The 26,314-nt window shown below is 57.1% G+C and overlaps 1 protein-coding gene across 1 annotated transcript; it reads left to right on the top strand.

Moving 5' to 3' along the window:
- The first annotated feature begins 1,125 nt into the window (after nt 1-1,125).
- CYB5R3 (cytochrome b5 reductase 3) lies at nt 1,126-26,314 on the top strand. Its single transcript, XM_060025794.1, has 9 exons — nt 1,126-1,241; nt 10,215-10,346; nt 13,665-13,737; nt 14,096-14,202; nt 16,424-16,553; nt 17,054-17,137; nt 17,345-17,430; nt 21,338-21,437; nt 25,197-26,314. Exons 1-9 carry the CDS (start codon nt 1,221-1,223, stop codon nt 25,367-25,369), a joined length of 906 nt encoding a protein of 301 aa, XP_059881777.1. The 5' UTR covers nt 1,126-1,220; the 3' UTR covers nt 25,370-26,314.

Here is a 26,314-nt window from a genome sequence, read left to right as displayed (position 1 = left end):
AAAATAAAATAAAGGAGAAAGGCAACTTCGTCACCTCCAAATTTCACGAGAAGAAAATCCAACATCAGACATCCACATTCGTGATAACCATCACCAGTCCAGGTGTAACAAAGAACACGGAGAAAACGAGAAGTGACTGGGGGAAATGCTAAGGTTCGGGGTGGCCTGTGGCTCCCCTGGCCTCTGTGGAAGGTGTCTCTGGAGAGGGCACCTGTGCCGTGGGTGGCCTAGGAAGCACCTAGTCGTGAGAACTTACTGGCTGCACATGCTCAAGTAAAGCTTTCCTATTTGATTACTTCCTTTGCAATCAAGGCCAGAGAGCCCCGGCGGGCCAGCATGGGCCTACACAGAGCACGCACCTGCCCACTGTCTGTTGAATTCACTCATTCAACAAGTATTTATTGAGCACCTACTATATGCTACTCTATGTTCTGTGCTGGGTTCCAGGCAGGCAGGGGACTTCAAAGCAGAGTCCTGCTCTCAGGAAGCCCACAGTCCACTGTGATGGGGTGGGGCTGCGGGCAGACCATCCCTGAAGAAACACAAAGGGTGACTTTAGCTTAATGCTAAGTGCCAGGAAGACCACAGAGGTTGCCTGGAGAGGGAGTCAGGGCAGGCCTTGCTGAGGACGGAACATCTCACCTGATGCCCAAGCAAGAAGCCAGGGCTGACCCTGAGGCAGTTAGGGATGGTGTTCCAGAGAGGGAAAGGCCTGGAGGCGGGACCAAGCCGAGCAGTTTGAGGAACAAGAAGGCCTGTGAGGCCCAGCAACGTGCTCAGGGGCGCAGGCTGAGGTCAGGCCAAGCGGGGCTTCCTCCTGCAGGCCTTGGAGGCCGTGGTGGAGTTTCCGGATTTTATTTTAGATCCCATCAATAGGGGGCGCCATCTTCTCCCCTTTAGGATGGCAAACGAGGCCCAGAGACTGCCAGCGTCCCACCCGAGGCCACTCAGCGGGTCAGAGCCCCGCCGCAGGCTACCGGGGCGACTGCGCCGGCGCCCGGCCCCGCGTTCTAACGGATCCTCTCCCTTCAACCCTCTTCCCGTGGACGGAAGCGGGCGGGGCGGGGCGGAGCCGGGCCTCTAGCTCGGCCTCCCGCCCCCGCGCCCCGACTGGGCCGCGCTCGGGCCCGCCCCTCCTCCTCGGTGACGCGGCCGGGGGGCTGGCTCGGGGCGCGGCGGTCTCGGCGGCGGCGGCGGAGCGAGTGCAGAGCGGCGCCACCATGGGGGCCCAGCTGAGCACGGTAGGCGGGGAGGGGACGCCGGCTGCCGCGGGCCCGGGGCGTCGCTGCGGACCGGCGGGCGCCGGACCCCCGTCTCGGGCAGCGCCGACTGCGCCCGGCCGCTAGGGGCGGGGGGTCCGGGCTCGGACGCGGGGCGCAGGACCCCACCCGGCCCCGCCCCACCCAGCCCGCCGCGCCCCGGTCGTCCCCGTGCGGCCGTGATTCACGCCCGGGCCTCTGCACCCGGGCCCAGCACTCCCGGTCAAGGGGCGTCACCCGGAGGCGGGCGGCCACGCGTTCGGGGCGCCCCGCCCGCCGCCGCCGCCGCCGCCCCCCTCAGCCCGGACGGCCGATGAGTACGGATGTGTGCGCTAGTGCTGAGCGAGTGCGGGGGTGAACGTGGCCGGTGCCCCCGTGTGTGAGTTAGTGTGAGTGCGACTGAACACGTGTGAAGTGTGAAGGAGGGAGCGCGTATGTGTGAGTGTGAGTTTGTGAGGGCGTGTGTGTGACCGGGTGTGTGGGTGTGACGTGTGCGTGTGCAGGAGTGTGTATGGGGGTGAGTGACAGTGAAAGAGTGAGCAGGTATGCGGGAGTGTGACCGTGAGTACCTGCGAGTGTGTGTGTGTGGAGTGAGTGTATGTGGAGTGGGTGTGTGCACGTGGAGTGTGTGCGTGTGGAATGAGTGTGTGTGCGTGTGTGCGCGCACACGTGCGGTGTTGCTGGATCGCAGTTTTTACCGACAACAGCCCCTGAACCCTCTCCGTGGGCTGCAAGCTAGGCTCTGGTCTCTCTTAACCCAGCAAACATGAGAGGCCCCAGCCGTTGGCCCCATTTTACAGATGAAGAAATGCCACTCAAGACTTGGCCGGGCTGGCGGAGTCTGAACTTGTGGAGCTGCAAAGTCCATCGTCATGCTGTCACTTTGGTTCGGCCCAGGGCCACCCTCCCTCGCCCTCGGGCCTTTAGAATTTCTCAGAAGCCACAGTGGTGGTGCGTGGCTTGCGCTCCACGTTGAGGCTGTGGCCAGAGGGCAGTCCCCACCCACACATGCGGGTGCCTGGGCGCTGGCTGGGGGCACTTGGGCAGGGCTGCCACTGGGAGGATTAGGCCCAGAGCCTCTTGCCTGGCGTCCTCCTCCACCTCCTCCCTCTGGCTCTGTGGGGCTCCCCCTTGGGGACTCGGCAGAAGGCCTCTTGGCCTGGGTGTTGGCTTGTGAATGTGTGGCCCAGCCCAGGACTCTGGGTGGCGTTCAGCCCAGGGGGCGGCTTTGCCCAGGGCTAGCCTGGGGGCATCACCCCAGCTCAGCGTAACGCCCTGACCGTGTTCCCAGCAATCCCCTTCCTCCCTCACTGCTCAGCCTCCGGACTGGAACCCAGACCCCCGCCCCTGCTGTTTTCCCGCAGTGCTTCTCACCTTCTAGCCGTGTTGGTTGGGTTTGTCTCTGTGTCCCCAAGATCTGGCTGCTCAGTGTTTTTGCCGAGGAGCCAAGGACCCCTTGGAGCCCCTCTATGAGGGGCAGAGCCCCATCTGAGCGTCAGGAGACCTTCACCAACTCCTAAGCCTCCTCTATCCAAAGGGTGGCAGCGTTGCCCTTTCCTCCTGGGCCCTGCCGGGGTCCCCACTTGAGCCCAAATACCCGGAGCAGACCCCAGGCAGGCCTCCTGGCACAGCGGCTCCACGCCGTCTGCGGGAGGCCAGCACGGGCTCTGGGCACCAGGCGTCTTATCTGAGACGTGCAGGCCCTGAGAGAGGCCTCCTCCCACACACCGGAAGTGGGGACGCCGAGGGGTTGGCACTTGAACCTGCCAGCCACCTGGGGGTATGTTGGGGGCTTAGCCTGCCGTCCCCGACTCTGGCTCTCCTTCCCCCAGCACAGTTGTGAGTGCTCAGTGGACCCTGACAGGCCGCCACCACAGGTAGAGTCCAAGGCTTTTCCCCTGACCCTGGCAGCTCTGTGCCTAGTCCGTGGTCCAGACATCCAGCCCCTGGGAAGCAGGGCTGGGTCTCCCCTGTGGAGGGCAGCTCCACTGTCCACCTGCCCCTCCTCCTGGGTTCCCTTTCCCAGAAGCGCAGAGCCAGGAGCCCCTCGCTGCAGAGCTTCCTCCACTCCCTCCCACTTGCTCCTGCTTCCCGAGAAGGGGGCCATGAGGGAGGTGGACACGCAGATCCCAGCTGGACAGCTGGCGGGCAGCGGGCAGGGAAGCCTCAGCACAGGGGGCTGGCACCTGGGGGGTCCTGGCAGGTCCCTTTGCCCACCCAGACCTGACCTGGGTAGAGTGGATGGCAGGGTCCCGGTGGGGAGTTCCAGGGGGTGAGCAGCTGGCTGGGTGCCACATGGGGGTAGTAGGGCTACCCAGCCCCTCGGCTGTGGTGGGTGAGCTGGGGGTTCCCTGGAGGCATCCTGGGACTCTGGCACCCCGTTTCCCTCTCCCCTTCCTGCGTTAGCAGAGGTGGGGAAAGGCAGGTGGTGGGTTCCCTGGTGGGCACTGTGTGGCCTATGGGGCACCAGGTCAAGGCCTGGCGAAGCAGCTGTCCCCTAACTCCCCTGGGGAGCTGGGGTGACGTGGTGTGTGTGTGTGTGTGTGTGTGTATGTGTGTGAGCAGCACAGCTGAGGAGGAGCTGGGGTGGGACCTTGGCTTTGGCCGCCTGCCTCCTGTTTACTCTGCCCACTGCTTGCAGGGGTGGGAGTGGTGCCTTGGACGGGGAACAGGGCATCCCAGCCCCTTGTGAGTCTGGTAAAGCCTCCAGTTTTCCAGAGATGAAGCTTCGCCTTTCCACGGCACCCTTTTCTCTGCCCGTGTCCATCTCCCACACTGGCTTGAGCTCCCCAGGGACGCAGTCCCCTGACCTGTGTCCGCCGCATCCCACATGGGCCCTGACAGCTGTGCCCACTGGGGTTTGTGACCTGAAGGACTGACTGACAGTGAGGGTCAGCTCACAGCTGCCTCCAGAGAGGAATTTGTACAGAGTCCACCCTTGCTCTCTCAGTGGCCCGACTGTCCGCAGACGTAGAGGGACTGTGCAGGGCTGGGGCTCAGTGATCGGACCGAGCTGGGTGCCAGTTCTCACCCTGTCTCAGTGTCCTCACTGAAGTGGAGTGGCCATAGCGCCCGCGTCCCGGGCTCAAGGACTGTGCGAGATACGAGAGTGTCGCGTCTGGGCACGGAGACTGGAAGGAAGGCCGCTCACATTATCCACCGCTCACTGGCACAGCTCCTTCCAGCAGCGGCTGCAGTCCCACCACACCTCTGGGAGGCAGGTGTGGAAACAGCCAGGAGTTCAGGATCCAACCCCTCAGCCCTGTGCTCCGTGGAGGGCCGAGCCCCACCCTCCCCCTGGAAGCATCTGGTCCCTTGTCCTGGTTGCGGAAACTTTCAGACAAAGTAAGAAAAGTCAGAGAGAGACTGCAGTGCAGGGGCTTGTTCTTGTCCCTTTGTGAATTTATCCACGAATATTTACTGAGTGTCTCTGCTCTGAGTGCTAGAGATGAGACACCAGGTCCCCCGCCTTCCTGGGTGTGCCGTCGCACATTGTCTGTGACCTCACGTGGGAACCTGGCCCAGCCGTGTGAGCCCAGGGCTGGCAGCCAGGGCACACGAAGCTGGCGCCTGGGATCTGCAAGTTCGGTGTAAGGGCCAAGGCCAGTGTTGAGGACTCATCTTCAGAACTGTTGACAAATGAGTCATTTTCACGGCTCAGCACGTAACCATGGGCTGGCATTTGGGGCAGGTGAGAGATTTGGGGTGAACGACAGAAAATTGGGAACCGAAGCCCAGACTCCACCCTGGGCCTCCCTGAGCCACAGTTTCCTCGTTTGTCAAATGAAGAATGCAGTTGGCCTGTCTCCCAGTGCTGAGGGTCAGTGAGGAAATGGAAGGGAAGGTGCTTTGCAGACTGTGAAGCGAGCTGCAGGCCAGGGGGTCTTAGTTATTAAACTTGGCTGACCACTTAAACGGCTGTGCTGGGGGGAAATAAAACTCCAGAGAGCACCAAACATAACTCCACTTGGGCTCTTAATGTCGTTTAAGTTTATTTCCAGGACTCCCAACAATGGTGATTTCCTGCAAACGTAGCTTCACTCAACTTTTTCCCTAAACAATGTTCTCCATGGATATGGCTTCCCTGACTGATGTGGGAGAGGCCTGGAGCAGAGGAATCATCAGAGTCGCCCTCATCCCCGTGGAGTTTGCAGAGGTTGGGGGGGGGGGCTCCGGATGTCTGCTGAGGGCTTGTTTAGCTAGAGGGTAAGGGTTGACGTTTGAGCTGGGCTCTGGAAGTGGAATAGGAGTTGTTGGATGAGGGAAGAGAAAGGGCATTCAGGGCAGAAGGGAGAGTGTGCAAAGGCCTAAGGCAAGAAAGGCTTGTGACCGGATAGTGGGGACCTGGAGTGTTGGCAGTGGGGAGCCGTGGTGGGCGTTTGGGGGTGGCGGAGCAGCCTGTTAGTCTGGGCAGCTGGGGCTTCACTGCAAGAGCCGGGAGATGGGACTGTGCTGGAGCAAGGGGCTTTGGGCTGTGGGCTCCAGGGCATCTGTCCTGGGAGGCGGCTTGGGAAGAGCCACACTTTGGGCTGGACAGGCCTGGGTTGCGTGGCCATGGGTGCGTCACTTAATCTCTCTGAGAAATGGCTGTGAGTCCTCTGAGGACTGGCTTTCCTGATCTGTAACTTGATGATAATCACAGTACCTACTGCCTAGGATTGAAGTGAGGATTATGCCGGAGAATTCACGTCCCACTCTTGGAGCAGCGCCAGCTCGGGGACACTGGCCAGTCTGCTCTAACATGGCCTGTTGCAGCCTCGATTCCTCCCCAGCCCTAGGTGGGACTGTCCTCATGAACTTGAGGAAGATGGAGCCTGGAGAGGTGAAGATTCTCTCCTGAAGTCCTGAGCTGGGTCTCAAACCCAAGTCCCCTGACCCCAGAGTCCAGGGCTGCCAACGGGCCTTAAATGCGACCCAGGGTGGGTGAAATACCACTTGGTAGCCAGGACATGGTAGGTGCGGGTTAAGTGGGCAGGTGGCCAGAGACCCTGTGTGTGGCCCTGTGCGGGCCGGAGGGGTGCGCTGGGGCCAGCTCCCTCAGGCCTTCTGTTTAGACCCATTGGTTAACAGACGAGGGGCCCCGTGGGGCAAGGCCGTGGCTGCAGCCAGCCTGGAGGCTCTGTCTGCGGGAGAGGCACGGTGTTTTGAGCCCGACAAAAGGCCTGTAACCAAAGCTTCGGCTGGGCAACTTGAAGCAGCCGGACCGGTTTGGGGGCAGGGCCAGGCCCGGTGTGGGATCTTGGTGCCTCTGCCCTTCCTTCATTTGGGTATTCCGTCTCCTGGGTGATGGGGGCCCCACGAGGGTGGTAGAAAAACCTGTGTGCATGCCCACATTCCACAGGTTATAGACCCTTCGGTGACCTCAGCCCCCCATCTCATCTCATATCCCAGCTCCCTTGGGCTGTTGGCCAGGCAGTGGCCCTCACCTTCCTTCTATAGCCAAGAATAACGAGGCTCAGAGAGGCCTCAGGTACTCAGCCAGAGTGTCCTCCCCAGTTGATAGAGTGGGGGGTCCTGGCAGGGCTTCTGGGAAGGGAGGGAGCAGTGAGGCTGGGCCTTGAGAGGTGAGAATCTTCTCACCTGATCCTCAATAGGGCAGGGGCCCATTCCAGGTCTGTTCTCTGTAGAACATGCTACCTCAAGAGGCCTGCAGAGGAAGCAAAGAGGCCTCCATGCAAGCAAGGAACTTGACTCTGAGCTTCCTGGCAGCCAAGGCAAAAAGGGGAATTTGTAGTGTTATGATAAGAAGAATACACACGGTCATCTGCTGTGAGAACTAAAGTCAGGGAGGTACACTAGGGAGGGTGAGTGAACAAGCTGTGAAACAATTTTCTTGAGAACCAGTATTTTGGGAAACCTTTTGGTTGTTGACCCCACTATATGAACCACTAGTGTGGACTTCCTTCTTCACTTTTTATTTTGAAATAATTTCAGACTTACAGTAAAGTTGAAAGGATGTATAAAGAGCCCTTATGTACTCTTCATCAAGATATACCAGATATTAACATTTGCTATATTTACTTTATTGTGTGTGTGTGTATTTTAAACTATTTGAGAGTAAACGACAGATATGATGGTTCTTTGCCCCTAAATACTTCAGCATCTATCTCCTAAGAACAAGGACATTCTTTTGCATAATCACAGGACGATGATCAAATCAGGAATGTAACACTGATACGGTGCTATTGTCTAATCTGTGAGCCTTCATGCATATGCCACCTATTGTCTCAGGATTGTCTTTTACAACTGTTTTTTTTCCCCCTGGCCCAGAATCAAATTCAGAACCACACATTGTATTCAGTTGTTCTGTCTCTTTGGCCTCTGTACAGTAAGTCCCCTACAAGTTGCAAACTTTCAAAGGTGCGAACGTGTGTGAGTGAAAGACACCAACGTCAGGCGTGAGTGAAATGGCAGCTTGCCCTCCGTCTCCTATGGCTGACGATCCTTCAGCTCTACCATCTCCCCCCTCCTCTCCCTCCTCCAGTCAGTAACTCTTCTTGCCTGTTCACTCGATGCCAGCCCCTATATGCTAGCTGTTGTACTGTACTACTGTACTTTTCAAGGTACTGTACTGCAAGATTTAAAATGTTTTCTTTATTTTTTTGTTTGTTTTTTTTGGTGTATTATTTGTGTGAAAAGTATTATAAACCTATTACAGTACAGTACTGTATAGCTGATTGTGTTAGTTGGGTCCAACTTTGTTGGACTTAACAAACAAATTGGACTTACAAACGTGCTCTCAGATCAGAACTCGTTCATATGTAGGGGACTTACTGTATTCGTTTCCTACGGCTGCATATAAGTTACCACAAACTAGGTAGCATAAAACAATGGAAATTCATTCTTGCATAGTCTGGAGGCCAGAAGTGTGAAATCAAGGTTTTGGCAGGGTGTGCTCTCTGGAGGCCTAGGGGAGGGGCCTTCCTCCTCATCCTGCTTCTGGTGGCTTCCAGCAGTCCTTGGCCTCCTTGGCGTGTCACCACATCACTCCAGTCTCTGTCTTCACACGACCTTCTCCTCTGAGTCTTCTCCTCTGTCTTAGAAGGACACTTGTCGTGGGATCTGGCGCCCACCGGGGGATCCAAGAGGATCTCATCTCAAGATCCTTAGTTTAATTACACGTGCAAAAACCCTTTTCCATCCCCAGGATCTGGGTGGACATGAGTTTTAGGGGAGCACCCTCCGAACCACCAGAGCCTCCTTTAATCTGGACCCATTCCTCGGCCTTCGTTTCTCTCTTTTTTTTTTTTTTTTTTTTTTTGCGGTACGCAGGCCTCTCACTGTTGTGGCCTCTCCCGTTGCGGAGCACAGGCTCCGGACGCGCAGGCTCAGAGGCCATGGCGCACGGGCTTAGTTGCTCTGCGGCATGTGGGATCTTCCCAGACCAGGACACGAACCCGCGTCTCCTGCATTGGCAGGCGGACTCTCAACCACTGCGCCAGCAGGGAAGCCCTGGCTTTGACGTTTTTGAAGAGTGGTGCCAGTTCTCGCGGCGAAAGGCGCTCGGTGTTTCCTTGTGTCAGAGGCAGGCTGTGTGCTCCTGAAGGAAGGCACAGCGCGGTGCTGGGCCCTTCTTGCTTCGTGTCAGGAGGTGCACGGTGTCAGCTGGCCCCTTTCCTGTGCTGCTCCCTGGTTAGGGTGGGGTCTGCCAGGTTCTCCACTGTAGGGTTGGTCTGAGCGGTCTTGAGGCTGTTGTTCTCTTCCTGAGTCTCACTTGTGGTCCAGATAGTGGAGGCTGCCCAGGACTCGACTTCCGGATGGCCAAGGGTAGCTGCTGCACACAGATACCCAGTGAGGTCAAGTGCCTGCTGGGGGACGGCCTGGGTTAGCCGATCTCCATCTTCACAGCCAGAGAGTGTAGCTTATGACTCCCATTTCACAGATGGAGAAACAGGGCAGAGAGGCTAAGTGCTTTTCCCAGGGACAAAAATAGCTAGAAAGAGCAGCAGGCTGGTTGTCTTTCCTTGCAAGGGTGTCCTCTCCAGGTAAACCTAAGCAGTTTTATTTGGCCATGGGATGTGGGCTTTCTCTGTTTTTAAAAAATCCAAACCGCCTCTAGGGTCTTTGTGAGGCTGCGATATGGGGGGCAGGGGGCTGGCAAGGAAGAGGTTCTCAGAGCCACGCAAGAGGGTGAGTGATGATGAGGGTGAGGCCTGATGTTTAAGAGTGTGGTTGGGGAGGCAGGTGGACTCAGGTTTGAGTTGCAGCTCCCCACCTGCCTGCTGTGTGGCTGTGGGTGAGTTGCTTCACCTCTCTGAGCTGTTTCCTCATCTGTAAAGTGGTGGTGATGACAGTGCCTACCCCATAGGGTTGTCATGAGGTTAACCCCTGTGCAGGGCTCTGCATGATGCTAGGAGTAGACTCTCAGAGCTCCAGGGGACCTTGCAGATCACCTGGTCCAGTTCAGTTCAGAGAGGGGAAGGGACTTGTGCAGAGTCACACAGCCAGCAAGGAGCAGAGCTTCCTAGTGTCTAGCTCTGTGCCTCGGCTGCCCCCGCATCTGAAGGCAGAACCCCAGGGCTCAGGGGTTTGTCTGTTTGTCTAAATAGAGCTAGCACTTGACATCACTTAATAGGGCCAGGGAAATTGACTAAAGGGAGGGAGGGAGGGAGGGAGCACAGATACACAGTGCTCAAGATTAAGCACAGGTACTTGGGAACTTTATGCTGAGCTTCCTGGCAGCCAAAGTGAAAAGGGCTACATGCTCAGTTATGTAGCTTTCTTTGTCCCCATTCCTCAGGGAAAATGGAGCTTTTCCAACGACTCAGTAACACAGTGATAGGTTTCATGAGTCTGATTTTTGTAACTTCTCCCAGCTGGCACCAAAATGGAGCTGGGGTTCCCTGAATGAACATGATGGGGAGAGGGCATTCCTGGTAGGGGAGAGGCCCGGAGGTGTGTTTGGAGGAAGGGCAGGGGGCAGTCTGACCTCGTGGGTCTGTCCTGTCGTTTCAGTTGGGCCACGTGGTCCTCTCCCCAGTCTGGTTCCTGTATAGCCTGTTCATGAAACTGTTCCAGCGCTCCACCCCAGCCATCACTCTCGAGAACCCGGACATCAAGTACCCGCTGCGGCTGATTGACAAGGAGGTCAGTGTGGGGCCTGAGGGCGTCGTGGGGCATGGGCACCTCTCTGTCCTTGTCAGCATCACAGCATTTCACAGGCACCTACTATGTGCTCGGGGCATGGCCCCTTGTGAAGTAGGTCCCATTATCTGCCCATTTTACAGATGGGGAAAGCAAGGTGGTCCCTTTCTAAGGCTACCAGTAAGCGGCAGAGGGCTTTGAACTCAGGTCTTTGCCCACAGAGCTGGTTCTTTGAACCACACTCACTATTCCCCAGAAGGTCAGAGTGGGAGGGACCCTGTAAGGACTCTTGGGTCCAAGTAACCATTTAATGGCTGTGAAAACAGAGGACAAGAGAGGAGAAACTCAGGTCACACTGTGAGTTAGGGGCAGGACCAGGACTTAGACCTAGGCCTCGCGGCTCCCATCCCAGTGCCCCTTCCTTAAAGATAAGGTCTCCTCCCCTCCTCCTTCCCCGCCCGCCCGCAGGGTCACCCACTCAGGGCCCCTAGAGTCTTTTGCATCTGTCAGATTCCCTGCGGGCGGGCGGGGCGGCTCCATCTGCTCCTCCCACAGGCTTGCTCCTGCCCTCCCCACTTGATGCTTTTCTTTTTCAGACCTCTGATCGTGATTTAAAACCATCCTCTCCCTCCTTTGCCCAGCCGCCCACCCTGTAAGGCTGTTTCCCTCCTTACTCTCTCTCATCAGAGCCCCTCCCATGTGCTATTTCTGGCCACCACAGCTGCCTCAGGAGGGGTGTGACAGGGAAAACTGAGTCATGGGGCAGAGAAAGTCAGTCACTTGCCGGAAGCCTGAGTCCTGGGCTCTAGTCTGCACCCGGGCTCCCCATGAGAGCTGGGGCTCCTGTGACTGTACTTGTAACAGGATTTCATAGAAGTTGAAAACCAGAGAGAGGCAAAAAGAAAAGAAAAAGAAAAAAAAATTACTGCTTCCCAGATGAGACCACACTTATCCTCTCAATATATCTTATACACAATTTTTTCTTACTAAAATGAAATAACAATGTTGTAAAAGCTTTTCTTTTTATAAAGTTCTTTTTCTTTGTTGTTTTTTAATTCCCAAAGTAATGTATGATTTATATGTGCTCGCTATAAAAATTTTACTTTTATAAAATAAAAGCACATGTTTATATGTGCTCTGTTCATGAGGTGTGAACGTTCCCCTCCCCCATAACCCCTTTGCAGAGGGTCCCCTTCACGGGTCACCATGAGCCGTTCTGGTAGTACATTCCTGTGTACATGATGTGTGGAGGTTCAGGTGTGTGTATACTTAGTTTCTCTTTTTTAATAACTTGAGTTTTTACCGAGCTGTACAATATGGACACCTTTACATGTCTAACCCAAAGCTGATTCATTATTTTTTAATTTTTTTTTTTTTTTTTGCGGTACGCGGGCCTCTCACTGTTGTGGCCTCTCCCGTTGCGGAGCACAGGCTCCGGACGCGCAGGCTCAGCGGCCATGGCTCACGGGCCCAGCCGCTCCGCGGCATGTGGGATCCTCCCGGACCGGGCACGAACCCGCATCCCCTGCATCGGCAGGCGGACTCTCAACCACTGAGCCGCCAGGGAAGGCCTGATTCATTCGTTTTGATGACTGTCTGGTATTTTGTCACAGGATGTCACACGGTGGACCCTCCAGGCCCCTTGGATTGATCAGGAGGCACACGTGCTAGCAGTTCCCCTCCCCCATTGTAGCCTAGTGGTGGGCCAGCAGGTGGGCCTGCTCTTGGTTATTTTGCTGTGGCCCAGGGAGGGGTCCCGGCTGTCGGCCCTTCCCCTCTCTGAACGGGACTGGACCAGGCGATCAGCAAGGTTGCCCACAGCTCTGTGAGTCTACTGCTCGGGCCATCACGGCCAGCACCGTGCCGCGCCCTCACACACGTTAGTCTCATGACTTTTGCTGTGCTGGGCTAGTAATCATCAGTGTCTTTCTCTCACTTCTGTTCTTCCCCAAAAAACATCTGGCACGTGGGTTTCTGACCTTGAGCCCCAGGACCAGTTGATAATCCTGGGATCCGCTTGCGGGAGGCCCTGGGGCTCCGTTTGCAGCTTCAGGCCCGGACTGTGGGGCAGAGAGGCCCACTGGCCGCCGACAAGCACTGCGTCCTAAGTGGTGGCTGGGCACCGTCTCTCCTGAGATCCAGGCCACCTGCCTTGGCTCACATGCTTCAGTGATGCTTAGAGTGACGCTCTGTCCCTTTGGAGAGGTCTGGCGTCTCCCCCCCTGGTGGTAACACTCTCCATCACTGGACCTTCCTCGTGTGGGCGTCAACATGTGCTGGACAGCTAGCTGCCTGCCTTCCAAACGGCCCCTCGACACCCACCATCCTGCTGCACCTGGTGCAGGGGAGACCTCACAGGGGCCTTCCGGAGCCCAGGTCGGAGTGCGGGCACTGGGTTCGGTTCCCAGCTCTGACACAGCTCACTGTGGGATGCTCGCCTCCCTGGCCCCAGTCAAGACTGGGCTCCTTCCTCAGCCCAGCCTCACTCTTAAGCAGCCTCTGCCCCACCGTGGAGGGGGAATGGCCTTCACCCATTGACCACACCCTGGGTGCACACCCTGTCTTGGCCATGGCCAGCCCCAGTGACCTCCTGGGCAGCAAGGCTGCCATGCCTCCTGCCCTCTGCAGCCCAGCCACGGTCATGCTGTCCCACTTCTCGGGGCGGGGGCGGCTGTTAGTGTAGTGGCTTCTAGAGCCCCTCTCTTGAGTCCCAGGCCTGGGCACATGGGGCCTTGTCTCAGCTCTGCCCCACTGCTGGCCCAGTCCCTGAGCTGTTTCTGCCTCCCCAGGACACTTCTCAAGCTGTGGCAGAGGTGGATCCTTTCCTCCTGTCCCTGGAATTTTCTGGGCTGTCTGGCAGCCTCCCTTTGGAATCTTTTTTTTTTAAAGCACAGGCTCTAGGCGCGCAGGCTTCAGTAGTTGTGGCACGAGGGCTCAGTAGTTGTGGCTCATGGGCTCTAGAGCGCAGGCTCAGTAGTTGTGGCGCACAGGCTTAGTTGCTCCACGGCATGTGGGATCTTCCCAGAGCAGGGCTCGAACCTGTGTCCCCTGCATTGGCAGGCGGATTCTTAACCACTGCGCCACCAGGGAAGTCCCTCCCTTTGGGATCTTGAGCTCACTCCCTGCTCCGACCACCTTGCCCTGTGGCCCTGGGTGGGTCAGTGCCCTTCTCTGGGCCAGTGAGAGCAGAGGCACACCCAGTGTGCATCTGACCTCTGTGCCCTTGCACATGCGTGTGCAGGTCCTGGGGAGGGGTGGGCACTCTGAGTCTGGGGGCCCCTCTGCCCTGGGTGCCATGCAGCAGCTCACGCTTCGTTGCAGGTCATCAGCCATGATACCCGCCGGTTCCGCTTTGCTCTGCCGTCACCCCAGCACATCCTGGGCCTCCCTGTCGGTGAGTGCGGCCCCAACCCAGCACACGTGGAGCCGGTGCTGGGACAGAGAGGTGGGGGCTTTGCATTTCAGTTAGTGCAGGGAAGGCTTCAGGGAGGAGGTGACAGCCACCCTGGGCCTTCAAGGGTGAGTGTCAGGATAAGAGGCCAGTTGCTTCAGTGTCCCCGGCAGTGGCATGAGCACGAGCAAAGGCAAAGAGATGGGACGTGATGGGAGTCCCTGGGGGTGGCGAAGGGAGCAGTGGGAGCCGAGGTCAGGCTAGGCTTTGAATGCTGGACGGGGTGCAGCGAAGTGGGCTGACAAGACCCAGGGGGCCCTGCAGGGGCAGTCAGCCCACACTCACCCCTGCTGTCCTGCAGGCCAGCACATCTACCTCTCGGCTCGAATCGACGGGAACCTAGTCATTCGACCCTACACGCCCGTCTCCAGCGATGACGACAAGGGCTTCGTGGACCTGGTCATCAAGGTGAGGCCTTGGGGCCACAGCTGCTTGGCGCGGGGGTGACCACCTCGCAGCCAAGGCCCCACAGTCTGATCTCTGAAGGCCCTGTGCTCGCTGTGCCTGGTTCCCGAGTGAACAGCAGATCATAGTTCTTAGCACAAGCCAAGCTTTGGGGTCTCGGCAGAGGGCTGGGGTCGGGCTCAGGCTGTGCATCTGCAGAAGAGGAACCAGGCAGGCCCACCAGCCCGTGGAGGGCTCACCTTCCTGCTCTCGGACTGGCGAAGCCCAGTGAGCTGGGCACCTGCTCTTCCCCTGGGAAGCATCCCACGGGCCCGCTGGGGGTGCAGCATGAGGAGCTCATGGGACGGTGTCCGGGAGCCGGGGTGAGGGGCTTTCTGGGATCCATCACCGGCAGGGGGCTGGGTGTGCGCTGTGGGAAGATGTAGCCATTAGAGGCAACAGACCAGAGAGACGTAGAACAACTAGCAAGGATCTAAAAAAACAAGATGCTGAACAGAAGGAGAAATGACAACTAGAGCCCGGCACATTTTTATGGAAATTAGAAACACAAACTTTCCAGCAGTGATCCGTGTTCTCTGATTACACACCCACCCAAAAGTGTGAACCAGCCCAGGCCGGTGGGCTGGATGTTAGAGACCCTCCCTAGTCAAGGCCCAAACCTCCATGGCTGCCCTGGCTCAGCACCCCCGGGGATCAGGCTTGCTCTCTCAACTCCACTGTGCAGGCCCCAGGGCCCCCTCACTGGACCCTTGGGTGGGGGGACAGGAGCAGAGACCCCCGCTGGGCCTCAGCTTCAGCCCTGGGTCTTACAGGGTCCTGGGCTGGGCGCTGTGTCTGTGAGGGCAGGAAGGGAGCTGGGCCTGTCAGTCCTGGCTCTGGCCTGGATCTCCTCTTCGCTTGGTGTCATTTAGACCCTGTGCTGGGTGCCCAGGCCCACCGGCCTCGGTATCTTGTCTTTGGCTGGAGAATGGACACTGAACAGGTGGTCACACAGAGGTCAGTGTTTGTTCAGGGGACAAGCACAAGAGACTGAGCACCTAGAATGGGCACCAGAGCTGGGGTGGGGGTGGGGTGATGAGAGCTGCCCCCCTGAGCAGGCAACAGCGAGGCAAGGTCTGGCGGCTGAGGAGGCGGCAGCCAGGTGGAGACGGAGGAAAAGGACCTTCCAGGTGCAAAGGCCCTGAGGTCAGGAGGAGGCTTGAGGACTTGAGGGACCGAAAAGGGAGAGGTCAGCAGGGCCAGGCAGATCCTTGGAGGCCCTGGTAGTCTGGGGCTTTGTCCGGAAGGAAAGGGAAGGTGGTGAGAGTTCAGCATCTGTTCTTGCTGAAGTCTCTCGAGCCAGATGTGGAGGAGGTGTTGGGGGGATTCAAGTAGAGATGGAATACTCACCAGGACCAGGCCCTTCCTGGCTTGGAGACCTCACTGGCCCCCTTGGCCCTGGCTAAAGGTCAGGCCCCCAGCCTGGCACGCAGTGGGCTCTGCCCACTCTCCCTCCACTCTCCCTGCCCCGCACCCCAGACACACAGACACATCCCCTGTGCTGTAGCCGCAAGCTCTTCTCCCCACCCCACCCCCGAGACCCCAAGCCCTGGCCTTTGCCCGTGCTGTCCCTCCCCCACTGCCTCTCCCCCTTCTCTGCTCATCACTCCTGCTTGCCCTTCAAAGCCCAGCAGAAATGCCCCGTGGTGCAGCCATCCCAGCCCTGGAGCTCCTCCCCTGTCTGCCCATCTCCCTGTACGAGCGTTGTAGCACATCCCTTTTTCCAAAGCTGAAATCACAAAAGGCACAGGGAAGGAAATTGTTCCAAGAGTGATGTTTTTATGGCAGCTCGAAGTGGAAAGAATTGAACATCCACCAGAAGGGCCTGGTGAGCCGGCTTCCCAGAGCCTTTACTGAGCTGACAGCCATGGGGATCTCCTGCCGGGGGAGGGGGTGGGGGGTGGTCACAGAGATGCTTCCTGGCAGAACATTATGCAGCAGGCCCTTGGGTCGCTGCCTCGGACACCAGGCTGATGCTTTGCCCTCCAAGGGGATGTTATGGGGAGGGCAGACCACTGCGGGGGACGGGACACAGACGGGTAAGTTTTGATGGGTGGAAGGGGCATCGTGTGAGAAGGCCACACACAGCCGCAGAAGACCCCAGAAGAGTGTCTTCCCACTGTGGCCCAGAGCTCACCCCGGCAGCCCTGGGAACGGGGAGCTGAGGACTGTGGGTGTCTTGCAGGTTTACTTCAAAGACACCCACCCCAAGTTTCCCGCTGGAGGGAAGATGTCCCAGTACCTGGAAAGCATGAAGATTGGAGACACCATTGAGTTCCGAGGCCCAAATGGGCTGCTGGTCTACCAGGGCAAAGGTGATCCGGGTTGGACTCCCCGAGGACCCAGTGGGGGCGGTGGATGCTGGGTGCAGGTCCCGACTCTGCTGCTGTCTGGATGGGTGACTCTCGCAGGGCAAGCCATCTCCTCTCCGCAGGGGCCTCCGTTTCCCTGGCTGTTAGGAATCAAGGTGGCCGGCACAGGGGTTGCAGACCAGCTGCCTCTGGGGGCCAGATGCGGCCCACAGACCAGCTTTGCTTGGCTGAGAACGAACAAGGGGTAGGGCTGAGCTGGGCCACCCCTGATTCTCCAGCCTCCCTGCTCCCCAGCCATGCGCAGTGAGGAACTCGTCCTCGAGCTCCTCTTTGCATCTGAGCTGGTCCCGGTGCCGCCTTCCCATCCCCCTCACCCTGACTGGCTGGGGGCTGTGGTGGCCGCCGCGCCCCAACCCCTGAGGCGGGGGCAGCTTCTCCAGCCCTTCCGACCCCCAGGCACAGCATGTCTGAGAACTGGGCCTCACCCCTTCTCCTCTCCCCAGGAACGTTTGCCATCCGTCCGGACAAGAAATCCAGCCCTGTCATCACAACGGTGAAGTCTGTGGGCATGATTGCAGGAGGAACGGGTATGTGGACCCGGAGCCCCTCACTGAGTCCCTAGCGGGCGGATGTCGTGGTTCGGGGCCAGGGTGTGGGATGCGGCACAGATTACAAGTGACTGGGAGCTTCCCAAGGTCCCAGTTGTCCTGGCAGCTCTGGGCATCTGCCTGGCACTGGGCCTGCGCGTATGCAGCAGGCGCTCACGCGGTGTGTGGGGGGTGGCTGTGTTGCAGGAATCACCCCAATGCTGCAGGTGATCCGTGCGATCATGAAGGACCCGGATGATCAGACCGTGTGCCATCTGCTCTTTGCCAACCAGGTCAGTGGGTGGACCTGAGGTCTGCAAACCCGACTCCTGCTGAGAGGGGGCGAGGCCCAGCAGGCACTGCTCAGGGGTCTGCACAGCTTTGCGGAGGTGCTCAGGGAGGCTGAAATGTGAGGGGTGCTCTGAACGTTCTGTGCACAGCAGCCCTCACAGGGGCTGGTGGGGTCAGGCTTTTCAGTGCGGAGCTCAGAGCGTCTCACCCGAGTGGGGCTGTTTGGTGGAGGGGTGAGGCCCCTGGAGCACCCACAGCTCCTCTGGCTGCTTCCTTGGCACCTCAGGGTTCCCTTCACCGCACACAGAGTTTGGAACTCACCAGTGAAGTGGGAGGAGCCCGAAGGGCCGTTTTCACAGATGACGTGCCAAGGTCCCACCCGCGCGAGGTCCCTGAGCTGGGGGAGTTGGGACAGGGTTTGGACCTGGGCTCCCCGGCTCCTGAATGCATGTCCTCCTCCCCACACCCGCTGCCTGCCCGCCCCGGCCTGCTGTGTGGCCTTGGACAAGTCACTCTCCCTTTCTGGGCTTTGCTCCCTCGCTGTGGAATGAGATGATGAAGCAAGGTCATCACAAGGGTCTTTCTAGGTTCAGTGTTTCATGACTGAATACGTGGATCTTACAGTGATGCCCCTTTTGGGGGAAGCTAAGACGAGGCACCCCCTGCCTGTGTGGGGGCCGTGCCCAGGCCCCCTGCGCCTCTCAGATGTGGTTCAGGTCAGTTTGCCTCTGGGTCCATCTGGCCCAGGCTCCACTCCATGTCATCTGTGAGGACATTGAGCCTGGAGGCGGGGGGGCCGGGCTGAGGTCCCCGGGCTGAGGTCCCACACAGCTGCAGAAAACTGCTCTGAGGCCAACTGAGGTGGCCTTGACTAGGGGTGGGTGGAGGCAGCCAGAAATTCCAAGCTGGCTGGTGGGGTTGAGAGGGTGGGCAGCGTTCAGCTTGGTAGTACTGGGGCAGTCTCTGTGGAGGCCGTCAGCCCTCTGTCGCCTGGACGGGCATCTTTGTGCCCGTTAGCAGGGGCGGTGGATTCTGTATCTCTCTCTGCACTTTAGTCAGTGCAGTGTCACGAGTCCTGTAGCCTCTGGAAGCCGTGAGGGAGGAGAGTGAAGAATGCAACTAAGTATCATATGAAAATCGTTCTGACCTCAAGGTCCCTCTGAAGGGTCTCGGGGACCCCAGGGGTCTGCAGGCCACACTGTGGGAACTGCTGTTTTGCTCCAGTTGAGTCGTTGCCCCTCCCTCCCCCGTCCTCAGTGACCTCCGTGCTTGGCTTGGACGGGGGCCGCAGCACCTCCATTTGCCCATCCGTAATGTAGGATAACGGGGGACCCACCTCTCGGGACGGTTGTGAGGGTTGAGATGGCCTTGGATAGGAGCGTTTAACGTTGCAGACGTGTGCATTCTTCCTGGAGTGACCTAGTGATGGGAGTGGAGGCTGGTGGGGAGGCAGGTTGAGGATGGCATCCTGAGTCCAGGGGAGGCCGGGGCTCTGCCCCCAGCCTAAGGGAAGCACGACTTTTCAGAAGGGCATTAGGGAGCGTTAATAAACGGCGGGGCGACCTGGTTCTTGGACAGGGAGACAGATATTCCGAAGGTGTCAGTTCTTCATCAAGTAATACTCGAAGTCCCAGTGGGGATATTTTCTCCCCTTTAACATGACAGAATGATGCAGTATGGCCTGGAAGACAAAGTACACATGCACAGCCAAGAAAGTTTTGAAAAAGAAGAGTGACAAGGCAGAACTTAGCGCACTGGATATTAGAACATACTGGAAAGTGTCGGTGATAAAAATGGCATGGTTCTGGAGCCACACGTGAGACCTGGGCTTACTGGACTTAACTGCACGTCTGGATGGCACAACAGGAAATCTAGACTGTGCTGGGACATGTGGCTAGTTACACGATTGAACAAAGTTAAAAACGCGCTCTCCCAGTCTCACTAGCCACATTTCATTGGTTTCATAGCCACATGTGGCCAGTGGTTACCCTGTTGGATAACACAGATCTATTGTAGAACGTTCCCATCATTGTAGAAAACTCCGTTGAACAGCCCTGGCCTAGAAACAGACCCAAGTGTAGGAGAGACTTTGTATCTGATGCAGGTGACATACCAAACGTGAAAAGAGAAAGGAAAAGGAGTGTTGAGTTAGTTGCTATGCACTTGGAAAAAACGAAGTAGATCCCTACCTTACCTTGTACCAAAATGAAGTTTAGGTTAAAGATACACATGTAAAAAATTGAAGCTTTAAAAGTAGAAGGTGAGGGCTTCCCTGGTGGCACAGTGGTTGAGAATCTGCCTGCCAATGCAGGGGACACGGGTTCGAGCCCTGGTCTGGGAGGATCCCACATGCCGCGGAGCAACTAGGCCCGTGAGCCACAACTACTGAGCCTGCGCGTCTGGAGCTTGTGCTCCTCAACGAGAGAGGCCGCGATAATGAGAGGCCCGCACACCGCGATGAAGAGTGGCCCCCGCTTGCCACAACTGGAGAAAGCCCTCGCACAGAAACGAAGACCCAACACAGCCATAAATAAATTAATTAATTAAAAAATAAATAAAGTATGAGTTCAACATATGCCCTTTTCTTAGAAAAAAAAAAAAAGTAGAAGGTGAGCATTTTTACAGGAAGTATTGATGAATGAGTGAACAAGGATGGTCAGTCTAAGCAAGACACCAGGGAGAGCCCGTCAAGGAGAAGATTGATGGAACCATCTGCTTAAAAATGAAAAGCTCCCCTGGGGAAAAACACAAACTATAAATAAGGTAGAAAGATAAGTAACTGGGGATGAGACATAATGCATCACCAATGAAAATTAATATCCTTCATATAAAAAGTTTTTACAAACTAATAAGATATTACTAGACCAGTGACAAACTTACTTATTAATAATAAAAAATAAAACATAAGCTTTACTTTCCATTAACCTGATTGCCAAAGCTTAAAGGATCATTACCCAGTGCTGGTAGAGGCGTAGGGAGGTGGACACTCCTGGGCACGCTGCTGGTGTGCGCCTTGGTGTAACCTACCCGGGGATTGTAAAGCAGCTGCTGTGTTGAACGCCCTAACCATGTGGAATTTTCTACCCTGAACTCCGCTCCCTCGAGTTTATCCTCAGGAACAGGGCAGTGAGGGCGGTCAGAGAGGCATTGTTCATAAAGAGGATGCTCAGAGACGCAAGAGGGAGGGGATATGGGAACATATGTATATGTACAGCTGATTCATTTTGTTATAAAGCAGAAACTAACACACCATTATAAAGCAATTAATACTCCAATAAAGATGTTAAAAAAAAAAAAAAAGGAAAAGAGGTCGCTCAGAACAATCTCCACGCCTCTCCCGTAGTCTCCCTCACCCAGCCTGGGGCTCAGGAGAGGTTTGTGACCTTTTCTGATCGACAGGGCTCTTTGGCCCCCAGTTTCACAACAGTCTTATGAGATCAGTCACGCCACCCACTGGCCTGAGGAGCCCTGTCCGTCTGTGAGTGACCTGCAGACATACAGGGCAAAGTCTGTGGTTAGGAATGGAAAGAGGGGCTGTTTCAGGAGCAGATTGCTGATGCTCCCTGGGGGTCTGAGAAGGCTTCCTGGAGGAGGTGACAAGCTGAACTCTACAGGGCCACGTGGGGCTGGCTAAACGAAATCAGTGGGGACGGAAAGTGGGGAGCTGCAGGCCAAGCAGAGGGATTGGCGTGGGCAAGGCTGCGGAGGGCCAGGTGTGATCTGGGGAAGTAGTATCTGTATTTCCTAGACTGTGGACGTACAAGCTGAGACGCCAGAACATAGAAAGACTTGGACTTTCCCTGGAAGCTTTGCCAAGTGTGCGGCCCATGGGTGGGCGGGATGACGAGGGTCTCCAAAAGCAGTCCCTGTCGCTGTCCCTCCTGACCGCTGGGTCCTGTCCCCCTGCAGACTGAGAAGGACATCCTGCTGCGGCCGGAGCTGGAGGAACTGAGGAACGAACATTCTGCGCGCTTCAAGCTCTGGTACACAGTGGACAAAGCCCCTGAAGGTGAGAGCGTCCAGGCGGGTGGGCTGGGTGGAGGTGCCGGCCCATGCTCACCTGGCGGAGCCCTCTGCCGTTGTGGAGGCTTCTGCTTGCATGGTCTCCTTTGGTGCTCACTGTGGCCCTGTGAGAGGAAGGTGATGAGGAAGGAGGGATTAGAGAGGGAACACAGTGGGAAAACCCCAGAGCTAGGGCTTGAATTCACACCCGCCTCCTCCAGAGCCCCAGACCTTCCCCTGCCTGCCCTGCTCTCAGCTGGACAAACAAGGCCAGCGTTCTCCCCTTGGGCCGGGGCTCACTGTGGGGCAGGTCTCCAGGGCCAGTGCTGGGGTGAGGGTGAGTGTTTCCACGTTGCAGTGTATACCCTGTAAGGCACTTTACACCCATTTCCTCTCTAATCATCAGCCCTGGAGTGTGGGCTGGGCTGATGTACAGTTACCTTCATTCTACTTATCCAGGTGTTTAAGCTGTTTGCCAAGGTCACATAGGCGGTGAATGAGGGCTGCCCCTAAAACCTGAAACAAGGTTGCCCTCTGGGAACTAAACTGTACTCCATTCTCATGCCTTAGGCAGATGTGGTTCCAAAAAATATCTTAACTTCTTCTCTGTTGTAAGAAAAGCAGCAGCTGAGGCTTCTTGGTAGATAACACCAGTGATGTTTGGCTTCAGGGTTAGGAGACTATAGGGAGTGGTGGGGACTGTGACGAATTGGAGAGCATCTGCCTGTGCAGAGGGGCAGCCCCCTCCCAGCTGCGGGCAGCCCTGCTGTGCAGGAGTACCGCCCTGGAGGCCAGCCTTTCCATTTTTCAGGGGAAGCTGGGGGCCTGCATTTTCATGGGAAATTTTTAAATATTGGAAACTGGACGTTTTCAAAGCACCCACGTGGGCACCAGCTTGCTGCCACACTGCCCTTGCTTTGCCTCCTCCTCCTCACACAGCCACCCGGTCCCCTGGGACTCAACCACCACAGTGTGGGGAACAGGCCACCCTCTGCTTCCCCCAGAAATGAGCAGGCGGGCTCTGGGGGTACCCATCTCAACAGGGTCCATCCCTGAGAGAGGAGCCACCCTCCTGGGTTGACCAAATCGGATCCTGGGCCCCTGGTGGATCCATGGACCTGACAGTCTTGTTCCAGGGCTTCTGGCTGGACCAGCCGTCCTGGGCCCACCCGTGTCTCAGTGGGTCTCCTCCTGGTCGGACACTTCACTCTGTGTGTTCCCGAAACCAGCCTGGCCCGAGCTGATGTTCTAGCTGGGGAGGATGAACAGGAAACAGGTTTATTAGTAAATTATAAAGTACAGTAGCAGGTGATTAGTGAGACCCAGAAAAGACAAAGTGGAGTCATAGAGACTGGAGGTGGCACAGGAGGCACTGGTTCTGGGAGTCCGAGCTTCCAGTAAAGAAAGGATTTTTTTTTTTTTTTTTTTTTTTTTTTTTGCGATACGCGGGCCCCTCACTGCTGTGGCCTCTCCCATCCAGCTCAGCAGCCATGGCTTACGGGCCCAGCCGCTCCGCGGCATGTGGGATCCTCCCGGACCGGGGCACGAACCCGTGTCCCCTGCATCACCCGGGAAGCCCAAGAAAGGAATATTTATCTTGTACCCACGTCTCATTCAAAAGGGGGAAATGAAAGCTGGTTTAGCTCCCTTCTGGTTGCAGGTTCTAGAGTGTGGTCAGGTAGGCTCATTGGCCACGATGGGAGTGTCCTTGCAGGGGTCTCTACTCCTGTTGCCTGCACACGGCCTGGCCACAGGAGGAGTGGACACTGCCCTCTGGTGGTGACACCTGGCAACGCCAAACCGACGTGCCTCCTGGGGACAGTTTTAAGAGTAACCAGTTACTGGCCAAGGAGAAATGCAGTTGGGTAGTCTCCCGGTATTCTACACTTACGTTTATTATTACCCTGACCACAGTTCGAGAGTAGTTCGGGTATTGCCGTAACATTAGGTATAAGCTGAAAAGGGTAGACGCTGAGGAGGAAAATGGCACCAGGCCAGCAGGCAGTGTGGAGCTAAGCAAAAGAACAGGGGAGAGGGGCCAGCTGACCCTGTTTCCCCTACAGAGTCACCTTCAGTATACAAGTAGAGAAAAATACACTATCTAAAAACGTCCTTGTGAAATTGAGATGTGTCTTACATACCTGTGCATTCATTACACTAGCAAATATGGTTTAGTCCCATGCAGGTTTTTTCAAAGTAATTTTAGATCTGTTAATAAAATGTTACCTACCTACCTATGTCCCGCCTTGTTCCAGAGGGATTTTAGGCACCTTACAAAGACTCATAGAGTGAGTCGGAGTGGTATAAATGGAAAGTGGGAGTGAAAGAAAAACAAGGGCAGGGCCATAGAATGGAATTGGGAATGAGGTTTGTACAGAAGCATGGGCTGTGATGCACACTTGCTGTGGGTGGCCATGTATATCACTCTGAGCTTCCCAGCAGCCAAAGTGAAAAGGGAGATGGGGTCAGTTACTCAGCTCAGTGTCCATGAGGTAAAGAATACCCCGTTGCTCAGCACAGCAGACTCTTCCTCATCCCAAGACCAGCTGGGACTGGCTTGGCCCCTCGCAAGGGACCCCCCCCCCCATGGAGTGTACATGATGTGATGCAGAGAGCATTGTCTGCCGTGATGGGGGAGTTACGGCCCTGAGCGCAGATGTGGAAGCCAAGGCGTAGATCGGAGCCAGAGTGGAGCCGGGCTGGGTGTCGCCTCCTCCGCCTCTCCTCGGGCCCCAGTCATCAGAGCCCCATTCTCCTGGCGGAGCCCTGCCAGCCTGCCGTCCCCGTGGGCCCACCGTGCTCCTGGAACTGGCTGGTTCCCCTCCCTGAGCAGCCCCTGCTGGCAGGTCAGTCCTGAGGGCCTGGGTGGGACGAGAGCCCTGCCAGCCTCGGGGCACCAGGTTCTCGCCGCGGGCACCAGCAGTGACTTGTAGGAATAAAAGGTGGCTCTGGATCTCAGGTGAAACCTGGAGACACACTGCGCATGTACACGTGCGTGTGCGAGACAGGGAGGCCGGCAGGACCTAGAGGAGCTGTTGCTGCCACGAGGGTCCTGCATCTGGAGCTTCAGCCTGGGTCCTGGCCTTGCTGTTTTCAGGCTCACCGATTGCTTATTTGGGACGCATTCCGTTACTCATCATTTATTGCATAACTACTGTGTATGGGGCTGTCTGGGCACTGGGACTACAGCTGTGGACCAGACACAGCTCCTCGTGGACCGACATGCAGTAGAGGGAAGAGCCAGACAGTGGGCACAGGGCCAGTAGGTAGCATGGAGGGTGGTGGGGCAGGAAATGTCACCCTGACCAGCCTGGCACTGGCTGGGGGACCTCTGGGACCTGGGGCTAACGTCCCAGCCCTGTCCATGCCTTTTTGTGTGACCTGGGACAACTCAACTCTGGGTCCTCTTGGCCTCAGTTCCCACATCTGTAAAACGGGATCAGTAACCCCTGCCCTGTCCGCCCACAGGGCGTTTCTGAGGGCCACATGAGAGGCCAGTGGAAATGAAATGCATTGCACGCTGGGAAGCGTGGTGGGGGAAAGTTGATGGGCTTGCCTTTGTGGCACAGGTGAGCCAGGCTTGGGGGCAGGGGATCGGGCTGAGGGTTTACTTGGCTCAGCCTCTTCATTCTTCAGTGTTTGTGGAAAGAAGGGAGGAATTCATGGCACAGGAACTTCGTCACGGAGGAGAGGGTGCTGGGCGGGTGGGCAGTTGGCAGTTGGTCACACAGCCATACTCGGGCTCACCTGGTCTCCCACCCCGCAGCCTGGGACTACAGCCAGGGCTTCGTGAACGAGGAGATGATCCGGGACCACCTTCCGCCCCCAGAGGAGGAGCCGCTGGTGCTGATGTGCGGACCCCCGCCCATGATCCAGTACGCCTGCCTGCCCAACCTGGACCGCGTGGGCCACCCCAAGGAGCGCTGCTTCGCCTTCTGATGGGCGGGCCCTGGCCAGTGGCTCCGCCCCACACTCACCGCGCCCTGTCGCCCTGTCCGTACCCACTCCTCCTGCTGTCGTTTGTTAACACCACTCTCCCCCACGTCTCCTGCTGCAGCCGGGTTCAGCCTGGCCTGCCCGTGCCTGGGAGGTCACCCCGCTGGGCTGGCCCCCCGAGGGGCCCCTTTGGGAGCAGGGCTCTGTTACAGGTGGCTGCTGTCGGCCACCTTTAGGGCAGATTTCTGTCTGGGCCTCACTGGAGATGTCCCCCCCACACACAAAACACACACACTACTGGGCCGAGGCTGCCAGCACCATGCTGCCCACCCTCCCCAGAGCATTACCACACTCTGGAAATAAACATAAATATACGGGCAGCCCATAGCTGCAGGTGCCAGGCCCCTACCCACTGCCTGCTTCAGGGCCACAGCCAGGCCTCGGCACCTGACACTACGTGGTAGGTAACACCAACACGTCCTGTTGACGGGGCTGCTGGGGTGAGAGGCTGCCCTGACCCCAGGGCACAGGCCCGGCCAGCAGGGAGTTGGGCTCCCCCTGGGGCTGGACTAGGAGGGGGCTGACCAAGGGCCCTTCCATCCGGCACACGGGCCCTCCGGGAGCCTTCGCATTTCCCTGAAACACCAGAACGTTCAGGCAGCTTTGGGAGTTCCAAGCAGTTGACCTCTGATCGACCAGCTTGGGGTCCCGGGCCGCCAGTCCTGATGGGAGAGCTGAGATGATGTGTTTATCCCTCTGTCCCAGACCCCCCTCCTGCTGCCCTCACCCCAGGTGGGGGAGATTTTGAGCAGAGCCTCTTGTCTGAGGGACATTCTCAGTGGCCTCGACGTTGCCTTTAGACCACAGCGTGTCATCCTCTTGCATATCGGCTTTTCAGAGTCATTTATGAGCACACATAACGTTGAAGTAAAACTTTGCTAATCTGAA

Source organism: Delphinus delphis, chromosome 11 (assembly GCF_949987515.2).
Source record: "Delphinus delphis chromosome 11, mDelDel1.2, whole genome shotgun sequence".
Lineage (NCBI taxonomy): Eukaryota > Metazoa > Chordata > Mammalia > Artiodactyla > Delphinidae > Delphinus > Delphinus delphis.
The sequence above is the reverse complement of the archived record's forward strand: the minus strand, read 5'-3'. Positions and strand labels throughout refer to the sequence as shown.